Source organism: Schistocerca gregaria, chromosome 1 (assembly GCF_023897955.1).
Source record: "Schistocerca gregaria isolate iqSchGreg1 chromosome 1, iqSchGreg1.2, whole genome shotgun sequence".
Lineage (NCBI taxonomy): Eukaryota > Metazoa > Arthropoda > Insecta > Orthoptera > Acrididae > Schistocerca > Schistocerca gregaria.
The window spans coordinates 331,785,552-331,810,668 of record NC_064920.1 but is presented as its reverse complement, the minus strand read 5'-3'; the positions used below and the strand labels follow the sequence as shown (position 1 = coordinate 331,810,668).

The window sequence follows — 25,117 nt, the reverse complement described above, 5'->3', positions numbered from 1 at the left end:
CTTGCTCAGTCTTGATGGAACCACTGTGATGTTTATGTAGGTTCCTGGTCACATTAGTTTGACGGGAAACGAGGCCATTGATGTTGCTACCAAGGCTGCAATCCTCATACCTCAGTCCACTAGTTCTTATATTCCCTCCAATGATATCCATTTTATTGTCTGTCAGCAGGTGGTATCCCCACTGGTCCTCCATTTATGGGAACAAGCTCTGGGTTATTAGGCCTCTCCCAGCAGCTTGGATGACCTCCCCTCGACCCTCTGGCCATGAGGAGATCATTTTAACTAGGCTGTGTATTGGGCACAGTCTCTTTAGCCATTGCCATTTGTTGAGTGGTGCTCCCCCACTACTTCGTGCACATTGCACCCAACTTTTGACTGTCCACTATTTCCTTATGGGATGCCCTTTTTTTAATCACTTACATTCCCATTTGTGTTTGCCATCTGAGTTATCGGCAGTTTTAGCAAATGACACATAGGCTGTTGACGGCGTTTTACTTTTTATCCATCGTAGCAATATGGCGAAGGCCATTTAATTTCTTGTTCTGGACCTCTGTTTCTCTATGGTGTATTTTATAGACCTTTCTCCATCTCCCTGTGTTTAGCTGCCTTCTCTTCCGCCGATTGTGATTGTCATGTAATCATTTTTAATTCCTCTTTTTGTCTTCATGTTCTACAGTTTTGACATGGGCATGTATGCCACTAGTTGTTTTTGTGCCCTAAAACAAAACAAACAAACAACCTTATCCCCTTCAAAATACTCTCCATTACAATTAATACATTTATCCCACCAGTGCTTCCACTGTTTGAAACTTTTTTTTGTAGCCATCTTTAGAGATGGCTGACAGCTCCTTCCTTGATTTTTTCTTGACTTCTTCAGTGTTGTCAAATCAGTGTCCTTTCGTGCCCCCTTTGATGTGTGGAAATAAGAAAAAGTAACACGGAGCCAGTTCAAGTGAGTAAGGTGCATGGGGCAGCGGAACCATGCTATTTTTAGCTAAAAACTGTCTAACAGAGATGGCTGTGTGTACAGGTGCATTGTCATGGTGGAAGAACTGGTCTCCTGTCTGCCACCAATTGGGTATTTTTTGACGAACGCTGTTGTACAATCTCTGACAGTTGGCCAATTTTCTGTTGATGGTCTGTGAGCACAAGCTCTTGAATTTTTTTCAATATGTTTGTCGATTTGAGCAGTTGATGGATGTCCAGAATGAGGTTTGTCATCAGTTGACATGTCGCCATTTTTATAGCGAGCAAACCACTGTGCACTTGAGTTTTTCCCATAGTGTCATCTTGGTAAGGTATGTTCAACATTAAAATAGTTGCAGCAGCATTTTTACCGAGTAGAAAAGAAAATTTCACAGCTGCCTGTTGTTCACTTAAATCTGCCATCATAAAAACAAAACAAGAACAAAACAGCCCTTGCAATAACAGTCACTATAGATGAACACAATAAGCCAGGTCAGTAACACAGGTGGCACTGAACTTGGGTTGAGTTTTCCTATTCACCCCTAGCAGCGGAAATGCATACTACACAAACTCTGCCCCTGGAATTGTTATTCCGTGGTGTTTTTTTTTTTTTTTTTTTTGTTATGCTGCAGTCAGCTTGTACCTTCAGTACAACAGTGCACCATAATGTCACCAAAATGGTTTTAAGAACACACCACAGTCACGAGAATGCTTGAATCCACCCTTTTACCTCTCTGATTAACTAATCTGCAACCTATTGACTATGAAGCTTAGTTAGTATATGGTCAACTAATGTTTGTGAACCTTGGATCCAGTTTTCACCAGTTCCTGACTTGTGGGCAGTGATTAATTGCTCCCTGCCGCCGTTGGATAAGCAGCAGCAAGCCGTATACCCCTAGCTTACTTATTTGTTACATAGTTCAATTCTTAATTTCTTTGCGTGTCTTTCGGGCGTATTATAGTATTAGAGAGTCGTAGCATTGCGCTTTAGTGTTTACTTCGTAAATTCTTACTTAAATTGTGTGTGAGTTTCGTATAGGAGGTGTAATATCGAGTTTTAGTTACTGTAATCGTAAATTCAGGCAGATTGTAGCACAGTCGTTAGGCATTTGTACATGTTAGTTAATATATTCTTTGCGTGTTTCGCTTGCGTTATCTAGGCACAGACTCGTGTTTCAGTAACTGTTGTTCAACATCGATTTGAATGGACAGGGACTGCGATTGCTGTGTTCAGATGAGGGCTGAGTTGGCATCCCTTCGCTCACAGCTGCAAGCGGCGCTGACTTCAGTCGCGCAGCTGGAGGCTGTTGCCAATGGGCACCACTGTGGGGAGCCGGACTTGGGTATCACGGGGATGTCAACCTCGTCCCGTCTGTCCCCAGACCGGTCTGCCACTGTGGTTGCCCCGGTTGCTGCCCGCAGTGGGGCTGAGCCCTCGCCTGTGGTTGATTGGGAGGTCGTTACAAGGCGTGGCAGGCAGCGAAAGACGTCCCCGGAGGCTGATCAGAAAGCCTCCCCCGTGCGTCTGACAAACAGGTTTCAGGCATTGTCTCTGGCTGAGCCAGATACAGCTGCCTACCCTGTTTCAGAGGATCATTCTCAGACTTCAAGGTCCGGGCAATCACAGAGGGTGGGCTTATTGGTAATTGGGAGCTCCAATGTTAGGCGCGTAATGGGGCCCCTTAGGGATATGGTGGCTAAGGAGGGGGATGAAATCCAGTGTGCACTCTATGTGCATTCCGGGAGGAGTCATTCCTGATGTGGAAAGGGTCCTTCCGGATGCCATGAAGAGCACAGGGTGCGGCCAGCTGCAGGTGGTGGCACATGTCGGTACTAATGACGTGTGTCGCTTTGGATCTGAGGAAATTCTCTCTGGATTCCAGCGGCTATCTGATTTGGTGAAGGCTACTGGTCTTGCTTACGAGATGAAGGCAGAGCTCACCATCTGCAGCATTGTCGACAGAACCGACTGCGGACCTTTGGTGCAGAGCCGGGTGGAGGGTCTGAATCAGAGGCTCAGATGGTTTTGCCCCCGTGTTGGCTGCAGATTCCTTGACTTGCGCCATAGGGTGGTGGGGTTTCGGGTTCCGCTGAATAGGTCAGGAGTTCACTAGACTCAGCTGGTGGCTACACGGGTAGCGGAGGCTGTGTGGCGTGGACTGGGCGGTTTTTTAGGTTAGAAGGCCTCGGGAAAGTACGGGGTGGGCTGCAATCTCACAGGGTGCATGGCAAATACAGAATGTGCTTGGATCAAGGAACAGTTGGAATTGTAGTTGTAAATTGTTGTAGTTGTGCTGGGAAAGTCCCTGAGCTTCAAGCGCTAATAGAAAGCACAGAAGCTGAAATCGTTATAGGTACAGAAAGCTGACTAAGGCCTGAAATAAGTTCTGCAGAAATTTTTACGAATTCTCAGACGGTGTTCAGGAAAGATAGATTAGGCAGAATTGGTGGTGGAGTGTTTGTGTATGTCAGTAGTGGTTTATCTTGTAGTGAAGTAGAAGAAGATACTCGGTGCGAATTGGTATGGGTGGAGGTTATACTTAACAGCCGAACTAAGTTAATAATTGGCTCCTTTTACCGACCCCCAGACTCCGATGATACAGTTGTGGAACAGTTCAGAGAAAATTGAGTCTCGTAACAAATAAATACCCCACTCATACGGTTATAGTTGGTGGGGACTTCAACCTTCCCTCGATATGTTGGCAAAAATACTTGTTCAAAACCGGTGGTAGGCAGAAAACATCTTCCGAGATTGTCCTAAATGCTTTCTCCGAAAATTATTTCGAGCAGTTAGTCCACGAACCCATGCGAATTGTAAATGGTTGCGAAAACATACTTGACCTCTTAGCCACAAACAATCCAGAGCTGATAGAGAGCATCATGACTGATACAGGGATTAGTGATCACAACGTCGTCGTAGCTAGGCTCAATACCGTTTCTTCCAAATCCACCAGAAACAAACGCAAAATAATTTTATTTAAAAAAGTGGATAAACTGTCACTAGAAGCCTTCCTAAGAGACAATCTCCATTCCTTCTGAACTGACTATGCAAATGTAGACGAAATGTGGCTCAAATTCAAAGATATAGTAGCAACAGCAATTGAGAGATTCATACCTCATAAATTGGTAAGAGATGGAACGGATCACCCATGGTATACAAAACAGGTCCGAACGCTGTTGCAGAGGCAACGGAAAAAGAAGAACGCGAAATGCTGAAGATTGGCTAAAATTTACAGACGCGTGAAATTTGGCACGGACTTTAATGCGAGATGCCTTTAATAGGTTCCACAACAAAACATTGTCTCAAAATTTGGTAGAAAATCTGAAGAAATTCTGGTCGTATGTAAAGTACACAAGCGGCAAGATGCAGTCAATACCTTCGCTGCGCAGTGCCGATGGTACTGTTACTGACGACTGTGCCGCTAAAGCGGAGATATTGAACGCAGTTTTCTGAAATTCCTTCACCAGGGAAGACGAATGGAATATTCCAGAATTTGAAATACGAACAGCTGCTAGCATGAGTTTCTTAGAAGTAGATACCTTAGGGGTTGCGAAGCAACTCAAATTGCTTGATACGGGCAAGTCTTCAGGTCCAGATTGTATACCGATTAGGTACCTTTCAGATTACGCTGATACAATAGCTCCCTACTTAGCACTCATATACAACCGCTCGCTCACCAATAGATCTGTACCTACAGATTGGAAAATTGCGCAGGTCGCACCAGTGTTTAAGAAGAGTAGTAGGAGTAATCCATCTAACTACAGACCTATATCATTGACGTCGGTTTGCAGTAGGGTTTTGGACCATATACTGTATTCAAACATTATGAATCACCTCGAAGGAAACGATCTATTGATACGTAATCATCGTGGTTTCAGAAAACATTGCTCTTGTGCAACGCAGCTAGCTCTCTATTTGCACAAAGTAATGGCCACTATCGACAGGGGATCTCAAGTTGATTCCGTATTTCTGGATTTCTGGAAAGCTTTTGACACCATTCCTCACAAGCGACTTCTAATCAAGCTTCAGGCCTATGGGGTATCGTCTCAGTTGTGCGACTGGATTCGTGATTTCCTGTCAGGAAGGTCGCTGATCGTAGTAATAGACAGCAAATCATCGAGTAAAACTGAAGTGATATCAGGTGTTCCCCAGGGAAGCGTCCTGGGACCTCTGCTGTTCCTGATCTATATAAATGACCTGGGTGACAATCTGAGCAGTTCTCTTAGGTTGTTCGCAGATGATGCTGTAATTTACCATCTAGTAAGGTCATCCGAAGACCAGTATCAGTTGCAAAGCGATTTAGAAAAGATTGCTGTATGGTGTGGCAGGTGGCAGTTGACGCTAAATAACGAAAAGTGTGAGGTGATCCACATGAGTTCCAAAAGAAATCTGTTGGAATTCGATTACTTGATAAATAGTACAATTCTCAAGGCTGTCAATTCAACTAAGTACCTGGGTGTTAAAATTACGAACAACTTCAGTTGGAAAGACCACATAGATAATATTGTGGGGAAGGCAAGCCAAAGGTTGCATTTCATTGGCAGGACACTTAGAAGATGCAGCAAGTCCACTAAAGAGACACTCGTTCGTCCTCTGTTAGAATATTGCTGTGCGGTGTGGGATCCTTACCAGGTGGGATTGACGGAGGACATTGAAAGGGTGCAAAAAATGACAGCTCGTTTTGTATTATCACGTAATAGGGGAGAAAGTGTGGCAGATATGATACGCGAATTGGGATGGAAGTCATTACAGCAAAGGCGTTTTTCGTCGCGGCGAGATCTTTTTACGAAATTTCAGTCAAAAACTTTCTCTTCCGAATGCGAAAATATTTTGTTTAGCCCAACCTACATAGGTAGGAATGATCATCAAAATAAAATACGAGAAATCAGAGTTCGAACAGAAAGGTTTAGGTGTTCGTTTTCCCTGCACGCTGTTAGGGAGTGGAATGGTAGAGAGATAGTATGAGTGTGGTTTGATGAACCCTCTGCCAAGCACTTAAATGTGAATTGCAGAGTAGTCATGTAGATGTAGATGTAGTAGATAAATCACAATAACTTTTCAGTACTTCTGATATTTTGTGGAGTATAATCAGGAGACATCGGTATTTTCATTAAAGTGAAGGTGAGAACTGTGGATTACTGGTTAGTAGGCCCATCTATGAGTCAATTGCTGGTGACTCACACTGCATACAGCATTCAGGTAGTTCTTTATATGCAGCTTGCCTGCGTGTACGTCTCCTCAGGTTTTATGCAATATAAAAAGAGATTTATTTCTAGTATTGGAAATTGTTAAATGTTAAGGATGTAATATACCATATCAAATGTTTTAAAGTGAAAAGAATCATTACAGCTGATGGGCAATCTATTCTGGAGTTAAGGGTTCTAATCTTTGATTTTCTGATGCCTAATACTGCCTTGTGAAGATTTGGTTGTAGCTTATTTCTAATTTAGTTTATACTAATAGCAGTTACATAAATTTATGTTTTTTCTTGTACCGGTTGGTTATAATTGAGGTGGAGCTACTCACAGAGGCTCAGTGTGGGATATGATCATCGCATGACAGTGAAACTTCATAGATCTTCTGCGTTAAAGCAGAACAGATTTATGCTGGAAAAAAGAATTCCAGTTTTGGACACCAGCTGCAGATCTGGCATTGTGAATGCAGGACAGACATACAGAAATGTTTCCAAATGTAATGGATTAGGAACAAGACATAGGTAGAAGGCAGTGAGAAAGACAAAATGTTGATTTCATTATTAACCACTGCTTATACAATTTGTTCAATATGAGCACCAGAGACATCAGTGAAATGCTGCACTCATAAAATGATGTGATCGACTGTTGCTTGCAGCAGTTCTGGTGGAATACAAGCAACATTTTCCTGTATACTGGCCTGGTAAACATGTTCTTTTAGCTATCCTCAGAACCAAAAGTCACATGGATTGAGATCAGGTGATCTTGGAGGCCATGCATCTAAAAAATCTCTGGAGATAATGTGTTTACGGAATGTTGCATTAAGCAGATCTTTCAGTGGCTGAGCAACATGAGGTGTTGCATGAAAATAGTGGTTTCCACACAGTTGTACTCTTCCAAAGCAGGAATGACATGTTATACAAGAAGGTCTGATGACATGTAGACATTACGGTATACTGACAGGCCCTGTTGGTGTAATGTCTTCAAAGAAGGACAGTGACATATCGTGAGTGCAGTGGCTCTTCTTGCTTAGCACGTGGTTTGACAATACCTCAGATTTGGCAGTTCTATGTATGCACTGCACCCTACAGAGTAAAATGTGGCTGGTCATTCTGTAGACTGTTGCCTAGCCACATGTTATCAACTCTGATCTGTGCCAAAAACCAAAGAGCAAATTTAGACTATTGCTACTGATCATGAGGTTTCAGTTGCCGCATTGTTTGGATCTTGTAGGGGTATCGGTGTAATATGTAACTCAAAAAATTTCCATACTGTTGACCATGGGGTGAACAAATCTCGTGACCACTGCACAAGCACTAGCACTACCCAGGCTACATGCTGCATGGCCAGTTACAGCAACAGCAACCTCGTCAATAGCTTCCAGCAGGATAGGACATCTTCCTCTTCCAGGTGCCACACCAAGCTCACTTGTGTTTTCAAATTTCATTATAATCTTCTTTAACCTATTTAAGGCATTGGTCCTCTCCTCAGACCTTTCAGCTGGAGATTCTCTCTCAATGTAGTACTGCAATTGCTGCAGTTCACATAAAACAGTTTCACCAACAGTACCTAGTCTCTCTTGTTGGCACACGTACTGTTCACACGGATTATGGCTTGTAAAATGACTGTGGATGTATACCATCAAACAAGTAGTGTACAGTGCCAGATCTGCACCTGGTGGCCAAATTGAAACTAATTTGTTTTCCAGCATAAATCTGTTATGCATTAATGCATTAGCACATCTACCAAGCTGCATTGTAATACAATAATTATAGCCCATTCTGGATCTCAGTGAATAGTTGGTATATTTCATAATTTTTGATTCAAGTTTTTGCTTGATTATTAAGTTGGAGGAAGGGATGATGTCTGCTGTAGCCATTACAAAAGTAAATTATGCTGCATAAGCCACTACTAAAAGAAAATATTTAGTTTATACACAATGTGATCAAAAGTGTCATGACGCAATTGTGCAATGGGGAATTGACCTCAAGATGTTATGAAAGCTGGACCTGGCAGTGTAAAAGGAGGCAGGGAGTATTGTGTTGTCAGTAGAGAAGCAGTAACAGCAGAATATGTTGGTCAGGAGAGCTCAGTGACTGAATGTCACTGGACGTTAAATGAGTATCAAATCCATCAAGGGCATTTCAATCCTTCCAAAACTACCCAAGTTGACTTTTGGTGATATAATTGTGTCATGGAAGCACAAAGGAACAACCACAGCTAAACCAGGACCAGATAGATCTTACATACTGATGGGGAGGTCCTGTTGTGCATTGTGAGGGATGGTTGTAAAAAATCACATGAAATCAAGAAAATGAATCATGAATGAGATCCAAACTGCTACTAGCAGTCCAGATAGCATAGTGACTGTGCATAGGGAATTAAAAAGAATGGTGTACGATAATACTCTACCAGCTTCTAATAAGCCACACATTTCTGTAGTCAGTCCTAAGCGTTACTTAGGAAGTGTAAAGAGCAGTGCCACTGAACAGAGGATCATCGGAAATGAGTGGTCTGAAGTGATGAATCATGCTGTACCATATGGTAATCCAATGGAAGGATTTGGAGTTGGTGTATGTGTGGAGAATTTTGACTGGCATAACATGTAGTGCTGCCAGTGAGATAAGGTGGAGTTGGTGTTATGATAGGGGGTGCTTTTTGTGGGTAGGGTGTGACCCCCTTACTGTACTTACAGATGCAAAATGTGGAAGGATATGAACATATTTTGCAGCACTGTGTATTTTTTACCACTGAGCGAAGGTTCAGAGTTGACGATTGTTTGTATCAGCTTGTAAATGCACCTTGTCATAAAACAGCATCTGCAAGGCAATGGTTCGCAGAGAATAACATTCCTGAATTGATTGGCCTGCCTAGTGTCCTGATCTGATGGCAATGGAACACAGGTAAGTAAGAATGTCTACTTTGCTCCAGACCCCAGTGCCCAACAGCACTACGTTCTCTGGCTTTGGTTCTTGAGGAAGAATGGTCTGCATGCCCCCACAGACATTGAGACACCTCCTTGAAAGTTTCATCAGCAGAGTTCAAACTATCATAAAGGCAAATGGTATGTCCAAAAATGAGTGTCTGGATACTTTCGAGCTGGCCGCGGTGGTCTCGCGGTTCTAAGCGCTCGGTCCGGAACCGCGCGACTGCTACGGTCGCAGGTTTGAATCCTGCCTCGGGCATGGATGTGTGTGATGTCCTTAGGTTAGTTAGGTTTTGAGTAGTTCTAAGTTCTAGGCGACTGATGACCACAGATGTTAAGTCGCATAGTGCTCAGAGCCATTTGAACCATTTGATACTTTCGATCAGGTGGTGTATTTATTAGAGATTATACAGGGTGTCCCATGAAAAGTGGCCAGTATTCAGAGGTAAGATGGGAAAGATCAATCAAAGCAGAAAAGGCCAATAAACATCAACTCAAAAACGCATATCATCTTAAGAGCTCTGAGCACTTGTTCATCTTTGCTACTGTGAAGCACACCTTTTCTACTGAACAAATGCTGACAACTCTTAACATATCCATTTTAGAGCCCATGTTTTCTTGTTTTGTACCTTACTATCTCTGCCCAAAATATGGAAAGCAAAGAGCTTGAAGTAGGAGAGGTTTCACAGAACTGAAGATGTGGTAGTTCTCATAGTTCCTAAGGTATGCATTTTAGAGGTTATGATTAGTACCCTTTTTTGCTTCGCTCAGTTGTTTCTCTCATACCCATGAGTACAGTTAGTGCAGTGTCCGTATAGTTCGATCCAAATGTCCTTCAGACATGCATTGAACTAGACAGGCACTGTTAAATACAGAAACTGAACTAACTGTATTTCATGCATCAGCAAGGCAAACTGACAAGTAAAACATTCTCTCTTCTGATGCGGGAGAGCGTTGTGGAATGTAGATACTATGACACATGGAAGCTTGGATCAGTTCGAAATGTGCACGAATAATCAAAATGATTAAGACAACTCCTCACAATAAGTGGGAAATCTGGGTTCAGATCCTGGTCCGGCACAAATTTTCATGTGTCTGCAATAAACCATGCAGCTAATGTAATATCATATTTGCAGTTTGCAAAAACATTTCATATCCCTGAATACTGAATTCCTCCTAGGTCACTCTGTATTTGTGATCCCTTATTATTATATAAAATTCTGATGCTCTTCATATTCCACTTTATTCATAGTTCTTACGGTTTGTTTTATTTGTAGGATGGGTCATACCTTGCTGAATTTCTGCTTGCCAAGAATTATGAAGTACATGGGATTATTCGTCGGGCAAGTACGTTCAATACTGCCCGAATACAACATTTGTATGCTGATCCAAAATCTCACAAACAAGGAAAAATGAAATTACATTATGGAGATATGACTGATAGCAGTTGCCTTGTGAAAATAATTAGTTCTGTGAGACCAAGTGAAATCTATAATCTAGCTGCACAGAGTCATGTGAAGGTACTTTACTAATACAAACTGTGTGTTGTGAATTGAGAACATTTATGTGCTTTTTTAATGAGATTACAGACTTGTTTTTTTTCCCTCCAGGTCTCATTTGATCTGAGTGAGTACACAGCTGAAGTTGATGCTTTAGGAACATTACGTCTTCTTGATGCAATCCGGACATGTGGGTTAGAAAAGGCTGTCAGATTTTATCAGGCTTCAACTTCAGAACTGTATGGAAAGGTACACGAAATTCCACAAAAAGAAACAACACCTTTTTATCCTAGATCTCCATATGGTAAGTTCTAGAGTGGTTTGTGTTTTCCACAATTTCTAGTGTGTTATTTGATGTAAATCCTTAGCTCAACAATGTCAGCTGACATCATCTTATGTTCCCAGCTTGTGCTAAGCTGTATGGCTACTGGATTGTTGTGAACTACAGGGAAGCTTATAAAATGTTTGCATGTAATGGCATATTGTTCAATCACGAGAGCCCGAGAAGAGGTGAGAATTTTGTGACAAGAAAAATTACACGTTCAGTTGCAAAAATTCATCTTGGGCAGATGGAGTGTGTTGAACTGGGAAATCTTGATTCAAAGAGAGATTGGGGCCATGCGAAAGATTATGTGGAGGTAAGCTTTACAGTTAGTTGCCAGATCACCATCAGTCTTCTGCCCTAGAGTGGGTCTTCAAATGCAGCTCTCCTTGCAGTCCTGTCCTTTGCTACCCTCTTAATTTTCTCAATATTGCTTTCTATCCTTATACTACCCACCATCTTGTTTCTTCTTCTTCTTCTTCTTCTTCTTCTTCTGTTCTCCATTCCTTCCACAGCACTCATCGGTAAACAATCTCTTCTCATCCAGTGTCCAAGTTGGTTGTGTTTCCTCTTCCTTCTAGTTCCTTCCTCCCAGTTGCCATATATACCTACTGAGAATTGCTGCAAAAATTTAAAATGTGTCTAATGGGTGCTGTAATAGTATACAAATTTTCCTTGAGTTTCTAGGATGCATTTGACTTAAATCTTACTGATTTGTTGCAACTCTTTGTAATGAGACAAACTTGTATTAATTTAAGAAGTGTGTTACTAGTCTTTCATTTTTACATAATTCATTATATATCTGTGTTTGACACTTTTTACAGGCTATGTGGCTTATGTTACAACAAAATGAACCCGAGGACTATGTGATTGCTACTGGAGAGACACACAGTGTCAGAGAATTTGTAGAAGCTGCTTTCATTCATGTTGGTAAAGAAATTATTTGGGAAGGAAAAGGAGAAAATGAAGTAGGTCGCGAGAAGGACACTGGTGTTGTAAGAGTGAAAGTTAACCCAAAATACTTCCGCCCTACAGAAGTGGTAAGACAACACTTTTGAATGTTGCATTTTTAACCACATTTCCACCAGTACTTTGATTTCCTTTCATTGTTCCCTGAAATATGGGACATCCATCCCACCATACCTAGTCAGTGAAATACCCTAGACCATTCTTATGTGATTCGACCCCCCTCCCCCCTCCCTCCATGCTCTCCATGCCACATTTGTCATATCCCTCTCTCAAGTGCAAGACCTGTCCTATGCACCCCCAGCTAGCACATCATATTTCAGTCCCATCACAAGTACATCTTACCTCAACAGAGGCAAGACTATCTATAGAAGTCGTTCAGTCATATAGCAACACTGCATTAACTTACTCACTCACTCATTCTGTTCTGTAGATTCCATCAAGAGAGGAGAAGCTTCAGGCATACATTAAAAAAAGACAAGTGAATCATAAAAATTTAATCTCTATGCTGCATTAACAGTGAACTATGTGATACAACTTAATACTATATTCTTATGCCCCTAAATTTGACCTAGTAAAATAGAGAGTTACTACTTTCAGAGCAACTGCTGCTTCCCTATTTATATTAAATAGCTGCTGCTTATATGTTTGTAGCTTAATATTTACTTGATTACATTGGTAGTTTTTCAAAGAAAATAGCTAACTTGTATACTCTTGTAAACAAACTACTACTTTTCATGCAGCTTTACAATGAAGGTATCAGCTTACCATATAACTAACAAAAATTTATAGTCCTTCAATCTAGGACTGATTGAGACATTTTTTAAAAATTTTCTTTTGAATTGACTGGAATTCCCAATTTCTTGCTTCATCCTATGTGAGAGCTTTTTGAATGTGTTTGCAGCAGAGGATAATTCCGCCCTACATTCTAGACAAGGAGGCAAATGTACAAAGGAAAAAAAAAACATCCTGTATTGTGATTGTATAAAATGTGGTTTAGCTGATTTTTACTTCTATTATCAGCAACAGTAACCTTTGCACAACCTGCTATGTGGACACAATCCAGCTGTCCAACCAAACAAATGGCCTTGTGAGACTGTAACCAAGAGCAAAGTTGATAACCATATAGCAGAGTTTGTTACTGAGCATGTGATAAGTTGCAACAACTGCTTCACAACCTACTCTGTCTGAATCATCTCTCCCTTTCTCCACTAAAGGCAACTTATCTGAATTGCATGGATAAGAATTGTTTTCCTGGCTTCAATCTTTGCTGGTCCGTCTCCCACACCCACCTCCACTCATGTCCTCATATCTCCACATTCACTTCATTAATCTGCACTGTCTCCGTCATCCTCTGTTCTACTGTTCTATCTGATCTCCCCCAAGTCTACTCCATCACATCATCATTTTGTGACCCATGTAACATCCTCCACCTTTGTCAGGGAGGGATTACTGATGCCACATTCTATGGCCCTCCACCCCCCCCCCCCCCCTCCTCCTCCTCTCTGTTCCAGACATTAGCCTCCCTTCCACTCCCAACCTCCCTGTTTCTTTCATTTGTTTCATCTGACCTAACACAGCTTCTTGCCTCCTCACTCTTGTCTAACTGCTGTGCTGCGCATCAATTAGTCATTGCAAATACATGTTTCAAGAACCAGTTCAGTAGGTAGTATACATGCCTGGCAGTCAACAAAGATTTCAGATTGACTGTATTTTAGTAAAACAAAAATTCTGGATAGTCTGCAAGAGCTTTCAAGTGCTTATGATACTGACCTTTACTTAGTGCTAATGAAATGTCTGTTGAAATTTGAGATGTTGAAGAAGAAACAGCAACGTTAGAACCTAGACAAGTTGAAGAAACTAAAAATACAGATTGCTCTGATCACCCAGTGATGATCAACTTACTCATTGTGGTGAACTTTAATGGCTGCTTGATGACCAAAGCAATCTGTGACAAAAGAAATCACAACATTTCAGAAGAAATTAGACCAATGAAAAGTAAGTACATGCAGAAGAAGATGATTGAGGAGATTAAATACTTACTTCTAAAAGTTTTAGAAAAGCTTTAAATGAAAGACACTGCAATAGTTCGCACTGGTAAAATGGTACAAGAACCAAAAATGATGAAAATTGTGCCAGAGTTGTTCACTGCCATCACTGATATTTCTTATTTTTTTATAAGCAGTGAAGAAAGGGAAGGATTATCTTTAATTGGGAATTGTCTGTCACAAACAGAAGATCGGCATGTTACAGTTTGCTGATGACATAACAATTTGAATAGGAATTGAGTCGGGTGCTTAATGAAACAAAAGATGTTCTAGTTGGGACTGTAATACAGACATTGGGGGGTGGAGGGGAGACAAAACTACAGTAGGTGAACAGACAGGATGGTTAAATTTTAAAAAAGTGGACAAGTTGTGCTATCTTGACAGTAAAATAGATAAAGAAGGGATAGACAAGAAAGGCATAGTAGCAAGTATTACATAAATCTTTCTGTTAAAAGAAGCAGCTGCCTCAAAAAATATAAACTTGATTCCAGCAAAAGATTCATGGAAAACTTTATATGTGGGTTGTGACCTGAGTGTAAAAAAATAGAACAATCAGTGAGGAGCACAGAAATGATACAATGTGATGCATTTGAAATTTGTTGCTACAGGAGTCTGTTGATGATCAGTTGACCTGGTTGAATAAGGGACGAAAACATCCTACTGAAGGTAAACATAAAAGTGCCTAGTAAAGAATGAATCAATGTTTGGGAACATTTTGTGTCACGAGTCATTGCTGAAACTATATTTGAAGCAATAATGAATGAAAGAATTGCAGAGACAGGCCTACATATGAGAACATAAATCAGATCAACAACAATGTGGGATTTAGCAGTTATGCGGGAGTGAGGCGGATAGCCAATAAGCGACAAGAATGGAGAATTGGATTCAACAATTCCTATAGTTCATGGCTGAAACATTTGGTAAAGTTTTCATTCTGTATTGTCCTAACCCACTAGACAAAATACTGAGGCTGTACATTATCCTGATTTTGTACTGGATATGACAACATGCAGAACTCGAGATGGTTATTATGGGTGGAGAATGAACATTAGCGTAGTGTGTATGATGGTGTTCCTACTGCACAGCCGTAAATTTAGAATTTTGTAAATGCAAAGCTTATTTATAACAGACTGATATAAAATTGGACCCTAACAAGATTTCAGCATTCTGTAAAGAGTGGCAGCTGCTCCTTTATGCTCAGAAATGAAAAGTTAAACACTCATCTAATCTGCAGAATGAAGCAAAATGATCACATAAATGCAGATCCGAGCAGCACAGCTGAAAGTCTTTGGTTCCCTAACAGTGTTTTAGGAAACAGGAGTGCAGCCAATACAAAAACAAGAAAGCTTTTAAAATATTTTTTGAGAACTGAGTAAGACTATTGTTTGGCATTAATACCACATTGGAGTAAAAGAAGATATTAAGTGTAGCATTTGATATGATAGGAGAATGCCAAGAATGTTGAATATTCTCATTTGGAAAATTGTGAAAGAAAGTTGCTGCTTGATATGAAGTGACATAATTTTGAAAATGAAGCTACAATATTTATGTGAATAAATGAAGGTAGATGGCGCTTCTGTTTTTGCTCAGTTATGTATTGCCAGATACCAAAACAATTTCATACAGTTCGAAGAGTTGGTCCAGTTATGTAGTGCTCTCACAGCCTTCCTTTCATACAGACTTTTTAATATGTATCATCTAATTCCTCCTACTTTACTTTCATGATAGGAGGAATGGTAGATGTAAAAGACCATTAAATTTGTTGACCTAGTTTATATTTCGATATCTGATGCTTAGCACAAATCCGTCTCTGCAAAAATACAAAATTATTTTGTTTAAGAAATAACCCCACAGTCCTACGGTTAACAAAGTAACAGGCAATTTACAGCATTGTAGCTATTTTTGTTAAAGTACACTAAAACAATGAGATGCACTACGAAGGAACTATCTGAATGCGATGATGGAAACTGGTTGAAGTGGTGTACATGTACATACAAATAGATGATTACAATTTCAGAAAAACTCGATGATTTATTCAAGAAAAGAGCTCCACAAATTGAGCAAGTCAATAATGTGTTGGTCCACTTTTGGCCCATATCGAAGCAGTTATTTGACTTGGCATTGATTAATAGAGCTGGAAGATGTCCTCCTGGAGGATATCATGACAACTGCTGTCCAGTTGGTGCATTAAATTGTCAGAATTCTGAGATGGTTGGAGGACGCTGCCCATAATGCTCCAAACGTTCTCATCTGGGGAGAGATCCAGTGACCTTGTTGGCCAACATAGACTTAGCTAAGAACAAAGGTCATTGGTAAAAACTCTCACCATGTGTGGATGGGCTGAAATGTATGTCCAGGGTAGCTTACAAACAAAGAAGGGCATAGAATATTGTTGACATACCACTGTGCCGTAAGGATGCCACAGATGATAACCAAAGAGATCCTACTAAGAAAAGAAATGTTATGCTAGACCACCACTCCTGGTTGACTAGCTGTATTGACAGTTTGGTATGCTACCACTACTCGGAGCATCTCCAGACATGTCTTTGGTGGTTATGGGGGCTAAGATCAAAATGGGACTCATTGCTGAAGACAATTATATTCCAGTTAGTGAAATTCCAGGGCTGACAACCTAGAGTGATAGTCCAGGGTGCAATTTCTTTTCATAGCAGGACCCTTTTGATTGTCATCCACATCCTAGCAGCACAGAAGTATTTCAACAATATTCTACGTCCCTTTTGTTGCGCTTCATGGCAGGCCATCCTGGGCTTAAATTTCAGTAAAATAATACCCTCATGTACATGGTGAGAGTTTCTACTGCTTGTCAACCCCTACCTCGGCCAGCAAGACCTCTGGATCTCTCCTCAATTGAGATCATTTGGAGTGTTAGGGGCAGGGCCCTCCAACTATTACAGGATTTTGTTGGTATAAAGCACCAACTGGAGAGAATTTAGCATGATATCCCTCAGGAGGACATCCAACAATTTTATCAGTCAGTGCCAAGCTGACTAACTTCTTGCATAAGGCCCAGAGGTGAGTCAACACATTATTGACTTGTTCAATTTGTGGAGCTCTTTCTCTTTAACAAAAAGTCAAATTTTTCTGAAATTTTAATCATTTGTTTGTTCATACATGTGCATCACATCTATTGATTTCTGTCCCATTTGGATAATTCCTTCATGGTGGGTCTTTTTTTATCTTGGATTGTGATCCAGAATCATTGTTGAGAGAGAGAGGGAGAGAGAGAGAGAGTATTTGTTTATGTCAGTGGAAAACTGTTGGTGTAAAAGAACTTAGTTTTTACAGTGAAGAATATGTGAAGACATGTCATTATAATGACCTTGGTCCATTCATTCATACACTCACTGTGTTCTGTAAGGCCAATTGTGGAGGAGGATCTTTAGTCTATGTATTCATTAACAAAAGAGAAGCTGGTGTTAGAAACTAAACTTGCAAGATATGTTAACAATGCACTACATTCAAACAGCTGCTTATTTCCTTGCTAAATATTCAGTAATTGCTGTTTATGTCTCATTGCTAACGTAATATCTTCTGCTGAAATATAGAATCCCACTATGATCTGTAAGTGAGGGAGAACTATCTGCATTGAACCTATTTTTGAACCATGTATTGTGCTTGTGTAAATCACAATTACACTGAAACTTATTTTTATCTTCAAATACAGCCATCTACATCACACAATCCTCTTACTACTCATTTTAACTAAATAAATACTTTCTATACTTCACCTGCATTATCCCAGTAGATATTTCCATAAATCAGGGAGTGAAATGTGCGTGTAAGTCAGTGCTCTGATCTTTATGCCAGCACTATGAGGAATACTTAAAAGTGAAAATATTCTGAACTGAGCTTCTAGATAATTTTGTTCATGTATTGACGAACTCCAAGGAGTTTTATATGTAGGCAAATCTTTCATGAACCCACAGAGGTAAAACACAAGTTGAGTAACTTCAAAAGTAAGTTTTTTTGAAGCATTTCTGCTTTCTAATGAAGTAGAGCATCAAGGTACGAAAATAAATGAGGACTAATAAAGCTTCATGAGTTGACAGAATATGGAATTTCCCATTAATACTGATTCCCATGAAAGGAGATTAATTGCTAATTTCTTCTAGGATATATGTAATAGTGACCCAATTCCTAATTGATCTGGAAAGACAAAGATCTTAGCTGTCGTAAGCATGGAAAGCAAAGGAATAGGGCACAAAGTTTTTGAGCAGTCCTACTCCAGAGGGAATACTATAAATTCTGGGAAAAGGTATTTATAGCAAGAATAAATGAAAAGATCAGTGAACGTACTGTTATCATATCAAGCTGATGAAGCTGGCTGCCATGTGAGAAATAGCTGCAAAGATGTGTGTTGCCATCTAAATTTTAAGCAGACCTTGAAACATTGTCAGCATGGTAGAACTAATGGCACCATATGGTGCAATGTGTAACCATGGACTAAAGATTTTTGTTTATTATATTGAATAAGGTATTGGCCCAGTTATTGAATCATATGCTGGTCAACATATGCCATCAAATTGCCTTCCCTTTTCAAGAATTCGTAGCATTCACTCTGGAGTAGAACTGGTCAGTAACTTCCTGACCTATTCCTTTGTCTTTAAGTAACTGTGGCAAGAGCCTGAACAACAGGTGTAGATGTACTACAGTATGTATAACAAATCCAAAATACTGTTTTGATAATTGCTAGTTACTTACTGAAATCTGGATCTGCTCTAATAAATCTAGAATTGAAACGATGACTGATTGCTGCTTTTTACTGTTTTGAAAATTGATCATAATACTATTTCAAGAGATTGTGTTCAACCATAACAGAAATGTGAGACATTTGAAGAAAGGCTTGCCTCTAAGCTCCATCCTGTACATGTAAGTTGCTGACAGGCTAGAAACCACAACAGTACAGTTTGATTAAGCTGACAACATGGACATAACAGCCAGATGACGTGTATAGAAGAGCCCATGAAAACATTATTAAGTGGTGATCTCTGAACTCTGGGAACCTAAACATTTCATTTTATTTAATAGCAAGTGGACTTACTAACCACTGAATTTCTAAAATACTTTTCTTAACATTATTGTACCACAAAATGTATGGAAGTTATTCTGTACAGGTCTTTGATCTTCAGTCAATGTCTTATTAACATTTTAGTTGGTACCCATAAGGAAAGTCATCTTATAGACTCTGTGAGAACAATTGCAAACAGCTTGTGCTGATCAACTTTTAGATATTGTCCACAAAACAGCAAGGTGTGCAGCACCTGTGTGGTTACACGGCAGGCGTATACATACACTTGACACCTGTCTGAACTCAACAGGTGAAATCATCACAAGCTGTACTCAGTCCACCTGTATGTTCCAGCTTCCAACGGTCATGCATATTGCTCTCCTCTCTTTAGAAGATGAAAAAAATTGGTACAACAGCTCAGGAAAATATCAGGCCAACTACTTCCAGTACATGAAAGCCTAGACAGAGCCACTCCTCAGACACTTCGGTTCTGAAAAGCATGTATTAGAACCTCAGTGTATCTTTGTACGAGTGTGTTTGATTCACAACACAAATGAGAGGAGTTATGGATGCAAACTTTTCTGCTGGACATGTCTTCCAAAACAGCAATGGTCTCTCTCAGCAATTATGGAGACTGCTAAAAGTATGTGCACTGGTCATGGAAGAAGTGTATGTATGCTACATAAATAGAGCCAGTTAGATTTCAATCGAATGTTGTGAAGTAACAACAAGGCAGGTCATATCCAGGACACATTTCACTTTCCTATATGACTAGGTCAAGTGGTCCAGCTTGGAACTGTAATACAGATAATATGATCATTGTAATATTTTTTAATTAATTTATTTTAGCATTTTTATTTTTTGACTTTGCACTGTTACCATACTAATGAAAACCTGTATGGAGTGCCATACATCAAATAAACAGTGATTGTTAAAATGTGTTTATAATATGTGGAAGACGTTCTATTGCATTAGAAATTGTTTAATGGAAGTCTCTTTTGGATAAAGACTTAAATTTATTTGTAGCAAACTTGTTGCAGCTCTCTTCAGTTAACATCAGTTTTTTGCCTGGGGTGGTTCTGTTTGGGATCATCAACAATATGCTTGTGAAATCAGCAGATATTAAACATCTTGGAGATTTACATAGGTGGAGAATAGTAGCAGCTTCAGTACCAAAGCATTTTGGACTGAATACTTTACGCTTTTCACTTGTTGAATTTGGCTTTAATTGTGTAGTTAATTTTGTTCTTATGACCATCTGCTATTTGTTTTGAAGTTAACTTTTTGGGAGAGTGATACCTATGATGCCTTAACGTTTTAGTTTGTTGAATAGATTCTATTGTTCTCAAAGTAAAGAGCTTTGCCAAGATGCGTAAAGTACCAAGAGGATAAATATCTTTTTTAGCTGTGCCAGACTGTCATTTGTGGTTTCACGTATGGCTTCGCTTTTGAGAATCAGTTATGGAAGCCAAAGTTGGATGCAACTTACAAATTGTATGGAGAAAATTGAAACAGTTTTCTGTTTTAGGCCACGTTCTAGTAGGAAAAGAGTGGGTGGATTCAAATGTCAGTGTAATTGGAGGGTGACTTGCTCACCTCCACTTTTGTAGTAGCGTGTTATTATCGTGTAGTTAAGCCTGTCAGAAATGAACATTTTCATTGACTAACAACAAAGATTGCTTTAGGGTGGTCACATCAAATCAGCATAAGATTTTAATGCATTGCTAGAAACATTGTCTTTGTCAGAAGATTTTTTTAGTTATTAACAAACATATTATTTCTTTACTCTCCTTACATGTGTTTCTTTTTAAACAAAATTTCTATCAGTGATGTATATAGTGACTGTAGAAGTAAATCTAATGTGTCTTTTATTTTGTTGTTTATTAGTTGGGTTCAATATCTGTTACAACTGTCAGTAAGTAATTATCGAATATAGTGGCAAATGATGACAATTTGTCATTTTTGCCTCAGTTACTACTGTGTACAAGCTCACTCTCATGGGGTTTGTCCCCCCCTCTCCTTTTCTCTTTTTTCTTTTTGGTGTTTTACTATAGGATTTTACAATACTGATGATAATACAATGCTGATCATAATAAGGTTTCACCTTTTGATTGCAGTTTTTACTCTGAATTATCTACACAGTACTTCCATTTGAAAGGGCCATCCAGATCTAGATTTTCTGTAGTTTTCCTAAAATCTAAAATCTTGAAGTTAATTGCTGGGATGGTTCTTGTGAGAACCACAACCTTAGCTTAAGCTGAGATCAAACTGTCAATGAAGTGCTAAACCCAGATTTTCCTTATGTATTTTTCTATCCTGAAGACTTATCCATTGGCCAGGATTGCATATAATTTCATTATTGTTTATTTAGTAGAACCAGTTCAAAACGGTATAAAAATTTTCAAAATGTATTTAAATGTTGTGCATAGTTTGGTAAACCTTGTCTCAGAGTTATATCTGCAGTGTTTTCTCAACACACAGCAACTGAATTGTTGTTTATGGTTCTGTTGTAACATATTTTTCTTTTGTGAACTATACCTAACTTTGGATTGTTTGGTTTGGAGTTTGAACATCATGGTCAGAACAACCATTTGTCATTGCTGTTATGTTTAAATTGCTGAACATACTAAGCACAAAAAAGGCTTTCAGTGGTTGTGTCTCCTTTCAGGTCTGAAAATGTTTAATGAAACTCTCTCTAAATGTCTCATAAAATTGTATGATGTCATTATTGTTAGCTTGGTGTTTATGTACACACTGTTGTGGCATAGATTTCAAAGGACTTTCATCACAATATTCATTACCCACCAGGACGTGTGCATTAGCTCTGAATTTTGTATATGTTGTTCGCTGTTATTAACTACATCACTCAGTTGACACGCAAATTGATTAGATATTCGCTATGCTCCAGTGAAGAACAAAATATTAACAGCTGCTTGAAACAGTTTTCCATTTTTTATGTGTTACTTCGCTTGACAGAATTCTGTTCTTAATGAGTGTGTTGGTGCGTTCTTCCAGTCATTATTTTCACCACATATACAACTTTAAATCATTGTTCCTACCGTAAATATAAAAGATCATACACTTTACCGAGAGGAATGTTCCTCTTTGTCATAAAACCAGCAAGGTATTAAAAGAGAGAAAATCAGGAACTGTTTTAAATATTTGTGCTGCTGCATTATAATCGTTTATGACAAAGATAACTGTATAATAAGTATTGCGAAGTTAGCTTCAAATGTTGGTATAGATATTAACAACGGATTGAAAACTTAGGTTGTGCTAGATAATGTGTTGTGAAACATGGCCATTATGTTGTCATATGTCTTTAATTGGTTAAGAAACTTTTTGTTGTATCCTGAATAAAATGAAGCTCCTATTAGCATTGTAGCATGTTTTCTTAGAAACTACACAGAATGTCATCATTGGTAATAAAACATACCATCATGTTGACGTCATTTGGAAGTAGCTTTCTAACACTTTTTGTGCCTGTAGTAGGAAAATAATATTACCAAAGAATTTTGTATTAAAAAGTGTCAATGCCATCTTGCATTATAACCCAGTTGCCAGAGAAGAAAAAATTTTCAACAATTTGAGAGTTATTAAGATGTCATGAACAAGCCATCTTGTGGCAAATATTAACTTCACTGTGCAGAATTCTTTTTATCAGAACCTGAGTCTCAAAACATATCTGTTTACTCTGTACGTATTTGCAGAAAGCTCTGCCCAGTCCTCTTGTTAATGGTACAGTGTTATCTTGTACCATCTGCTAATGTTTACAAGCTCAAGCTTAAGTGTGGTAAACATGTTTGTCCCTTCATTAATATTCAGTCCACGAAAGTTTATCATGCATTAAAGAACTCTAATCTTGTTTGTTAATGTATGTAAGTAAATTATGACAATTTAATAATTATTAAATGTTGGTTTATGTGGAATATGAAATAAACTAACTTTTTCTGTATTATATTAAGGCTTTTTATGGCAGGCTTGTACAGGTAAATCTTGTTGTAAAAGATAATTACATTATGCACAATTGCTGTGCCCACTGAATTTATGTAAATTGAGAGTCATTTTGTATATAAAATATGGAATTAGGTTGTCATCTACCCACTTATTAAGTTTGAAATGGAAGAGTTTACCAAAATAAACATTAATGTATTTCTGAAACACATTTTAATACAGATTTATACACTTAAGTATTTAATAGTCAGACACACAGCAATACACTACAATCACTTCCATTAAGTCCACCTATATCCTAAATGGGCTGTTTTTCATGTACAGGGGAAGAATCTATGGGTGCTGTAGCCAGTTCAGTTTCCATGTCAAATTTCCGTACATTCAAATCCTTTGTAGGTAAAGTGCTCTCACTAGGTGCTTGGCATTTATTTTGTAAAGAAATGTTCATCAGTCTTGTAGTCTTCACCGCCAGTTTACTGTAAAACTCTTTATAACATTTAAGTTAATGTACAACTTTTTGCTTCACTATTGTATTCCTTACATCTTCAGGATCATGTTCTTCAAAAATTGTCATTGGAACATTGATCATTCTGAAGGCCTCCACAAGTCTCTTAGTTATTTATCAGCTTTCTAACAGGCTAACCTTGTTTGGTTTCTGTTTCTTCTTAATTGTCACTGAAAGCTACCTTGGGTTCTTTATATATTTTATTCCATTTAACAATGGTTTCCACTCTTCTGCTCCTCCGATGGGAACCTTTATCCTTTTATGTAGGTTGACCTCTGTAAGAGGCTTTCTGGCATACCTAGGATTGAAGATGAAATTCTCTTCTTGCATGTCATGTACCAGGGATGCACCATTTTTATATATTGTAATCTATTTTAACCTTAGTTAGGCAGCCTTTGTGGACTCACATTTTAATGTGTGTATAGGTTTTTTTTTAAAAGTATTTCTGCTGGTTCTCTTTAGATTTACTATTTTAACCATTTATGCAGGTATTGTTGTTCTTTCAAAAATTCTGCAGATGCACCTGACGATGGGACATATGTCCTAAAACCTGGTAGCGCTTTCCATTTTAGAAATAAATAATTTTTACAACTGCAGCAGATTTTATTGTTGACAATGAGTAACAGTTGTGTATGTCCCATGAAGAAAAATACGTATCAAATCTTCTTTGCTCAGATCCACAAAGAGAACTGAGGCGGTCACACACATCCTCTTCATCAACATTAATGAATCCAATCTGCCCCTGCTAAGTCTGCAATTTCACTCGTTGAAATGGTGATGTGAAATGAATGTAGAAGTAACTCCCAGGTCCATGGATTGCAGGACAGATGTAGTGTTTGATGACAGAAACTGGACTTCATTGTTTCTATTTGAACCAGTAATGGAAAGTGAGCATTAGCATTATCAAGGAGCAGAAGAATTTTGAAAGGATTTTTTTCTTTCTCACAGTAGGTCTTCAATTTTCTGTTCATTAACAAACAGTCGCTGAAAATAACAGATGTCATCCAACCTTTCTCACTCCATCTTCAATAAACTCCCAGCCTGCTCTTATCACAGTAGTATAGTGCGCTAGGATTTTGAGAGTGATAGGTCATAACGGGTTTTAATTTGTAATCCGATGCAGCATTTCCAGTGAAAAGAAGGGTGCAACAGTCCTTGGAAGCCATAATAAAGTTGTGAAATAAAAAATGATGCTTGAAGTGATCAAACGAATCTGAGGTGCCCAAGAACGGTGCTGGGTCATACTCTTCTTTCATTAAATCTGTATACAAGCTTTAGTTTGAATAGTAGATCTAGAGAGATGCTTGTGCTGTTTGTTGTGGTGCTCAATCCAATGGTTTAGATTTTTTACTTTCTTTCCATTGCCTCTGAGCAAGATTTGATCACTGTACTCTCACTGAAGCCAATTGAAGTTTCATGAATTGATTCTGCATTGTCACAAATAGTTCGCACAGAAGATTTGCTACATCCCAGAGCTCACTGGATGTCAACAATACCCTCATCTCTGTCACAGTGATCCAAAACTTCTAACATTGTTTCTAATGAATATGACCTTTGTACACACCTTCCCCTTGACAGGTATACTATCTTTCCTTTTACCTGACATTTTAAATACAGACCCTGTCCAGTACAACTTCACATCTTTACTGTCATGAACTGACAAAATACATCTTGACAAAGGTGAGAGAAAATGCACATTCAGATGTGCT

At 39.0% G+C, this 25,117-nt stretch overlaps 1 protein-coding gene across 3 annotated transcripts in view; it reads left to right on the top strand.

Annotated features, from left to right (window-relative positions):
- LOC126344094 (GDP-mannose 4,6 dehydratase) overlaps positions 1 to 25,117 on the top strand; it is an 84,821-nt gene that overhangs the window by 28,650 nt on the left and 31,054 nt on the right. For all 3 annotated transcript variants that reach the window (XM_050001993.1, XM_050001994.1, XM_050001995.1), the window contains exons 2-5: positions 10,363 to 10,605; positions 10,696 to 10,888; positions 10,990 to 11,222; positions 11,731 to 11,946. In XM_050001993.1, coding sequence (XP_049857950.1) covers positions 10,363 to 10,605; positions 10,696 to 10,888; positions 10,990 to 11,222; positions 11,731 to 11,946 — 885 coding nt within the window. The remainder of the gene's footprint in view (positions 1 to 10,362; positions 10,606 to 10,695; positions 10,889 to 10,989; positions 11,223 to 11,730; positions 11,947 to 25,117) is intronic.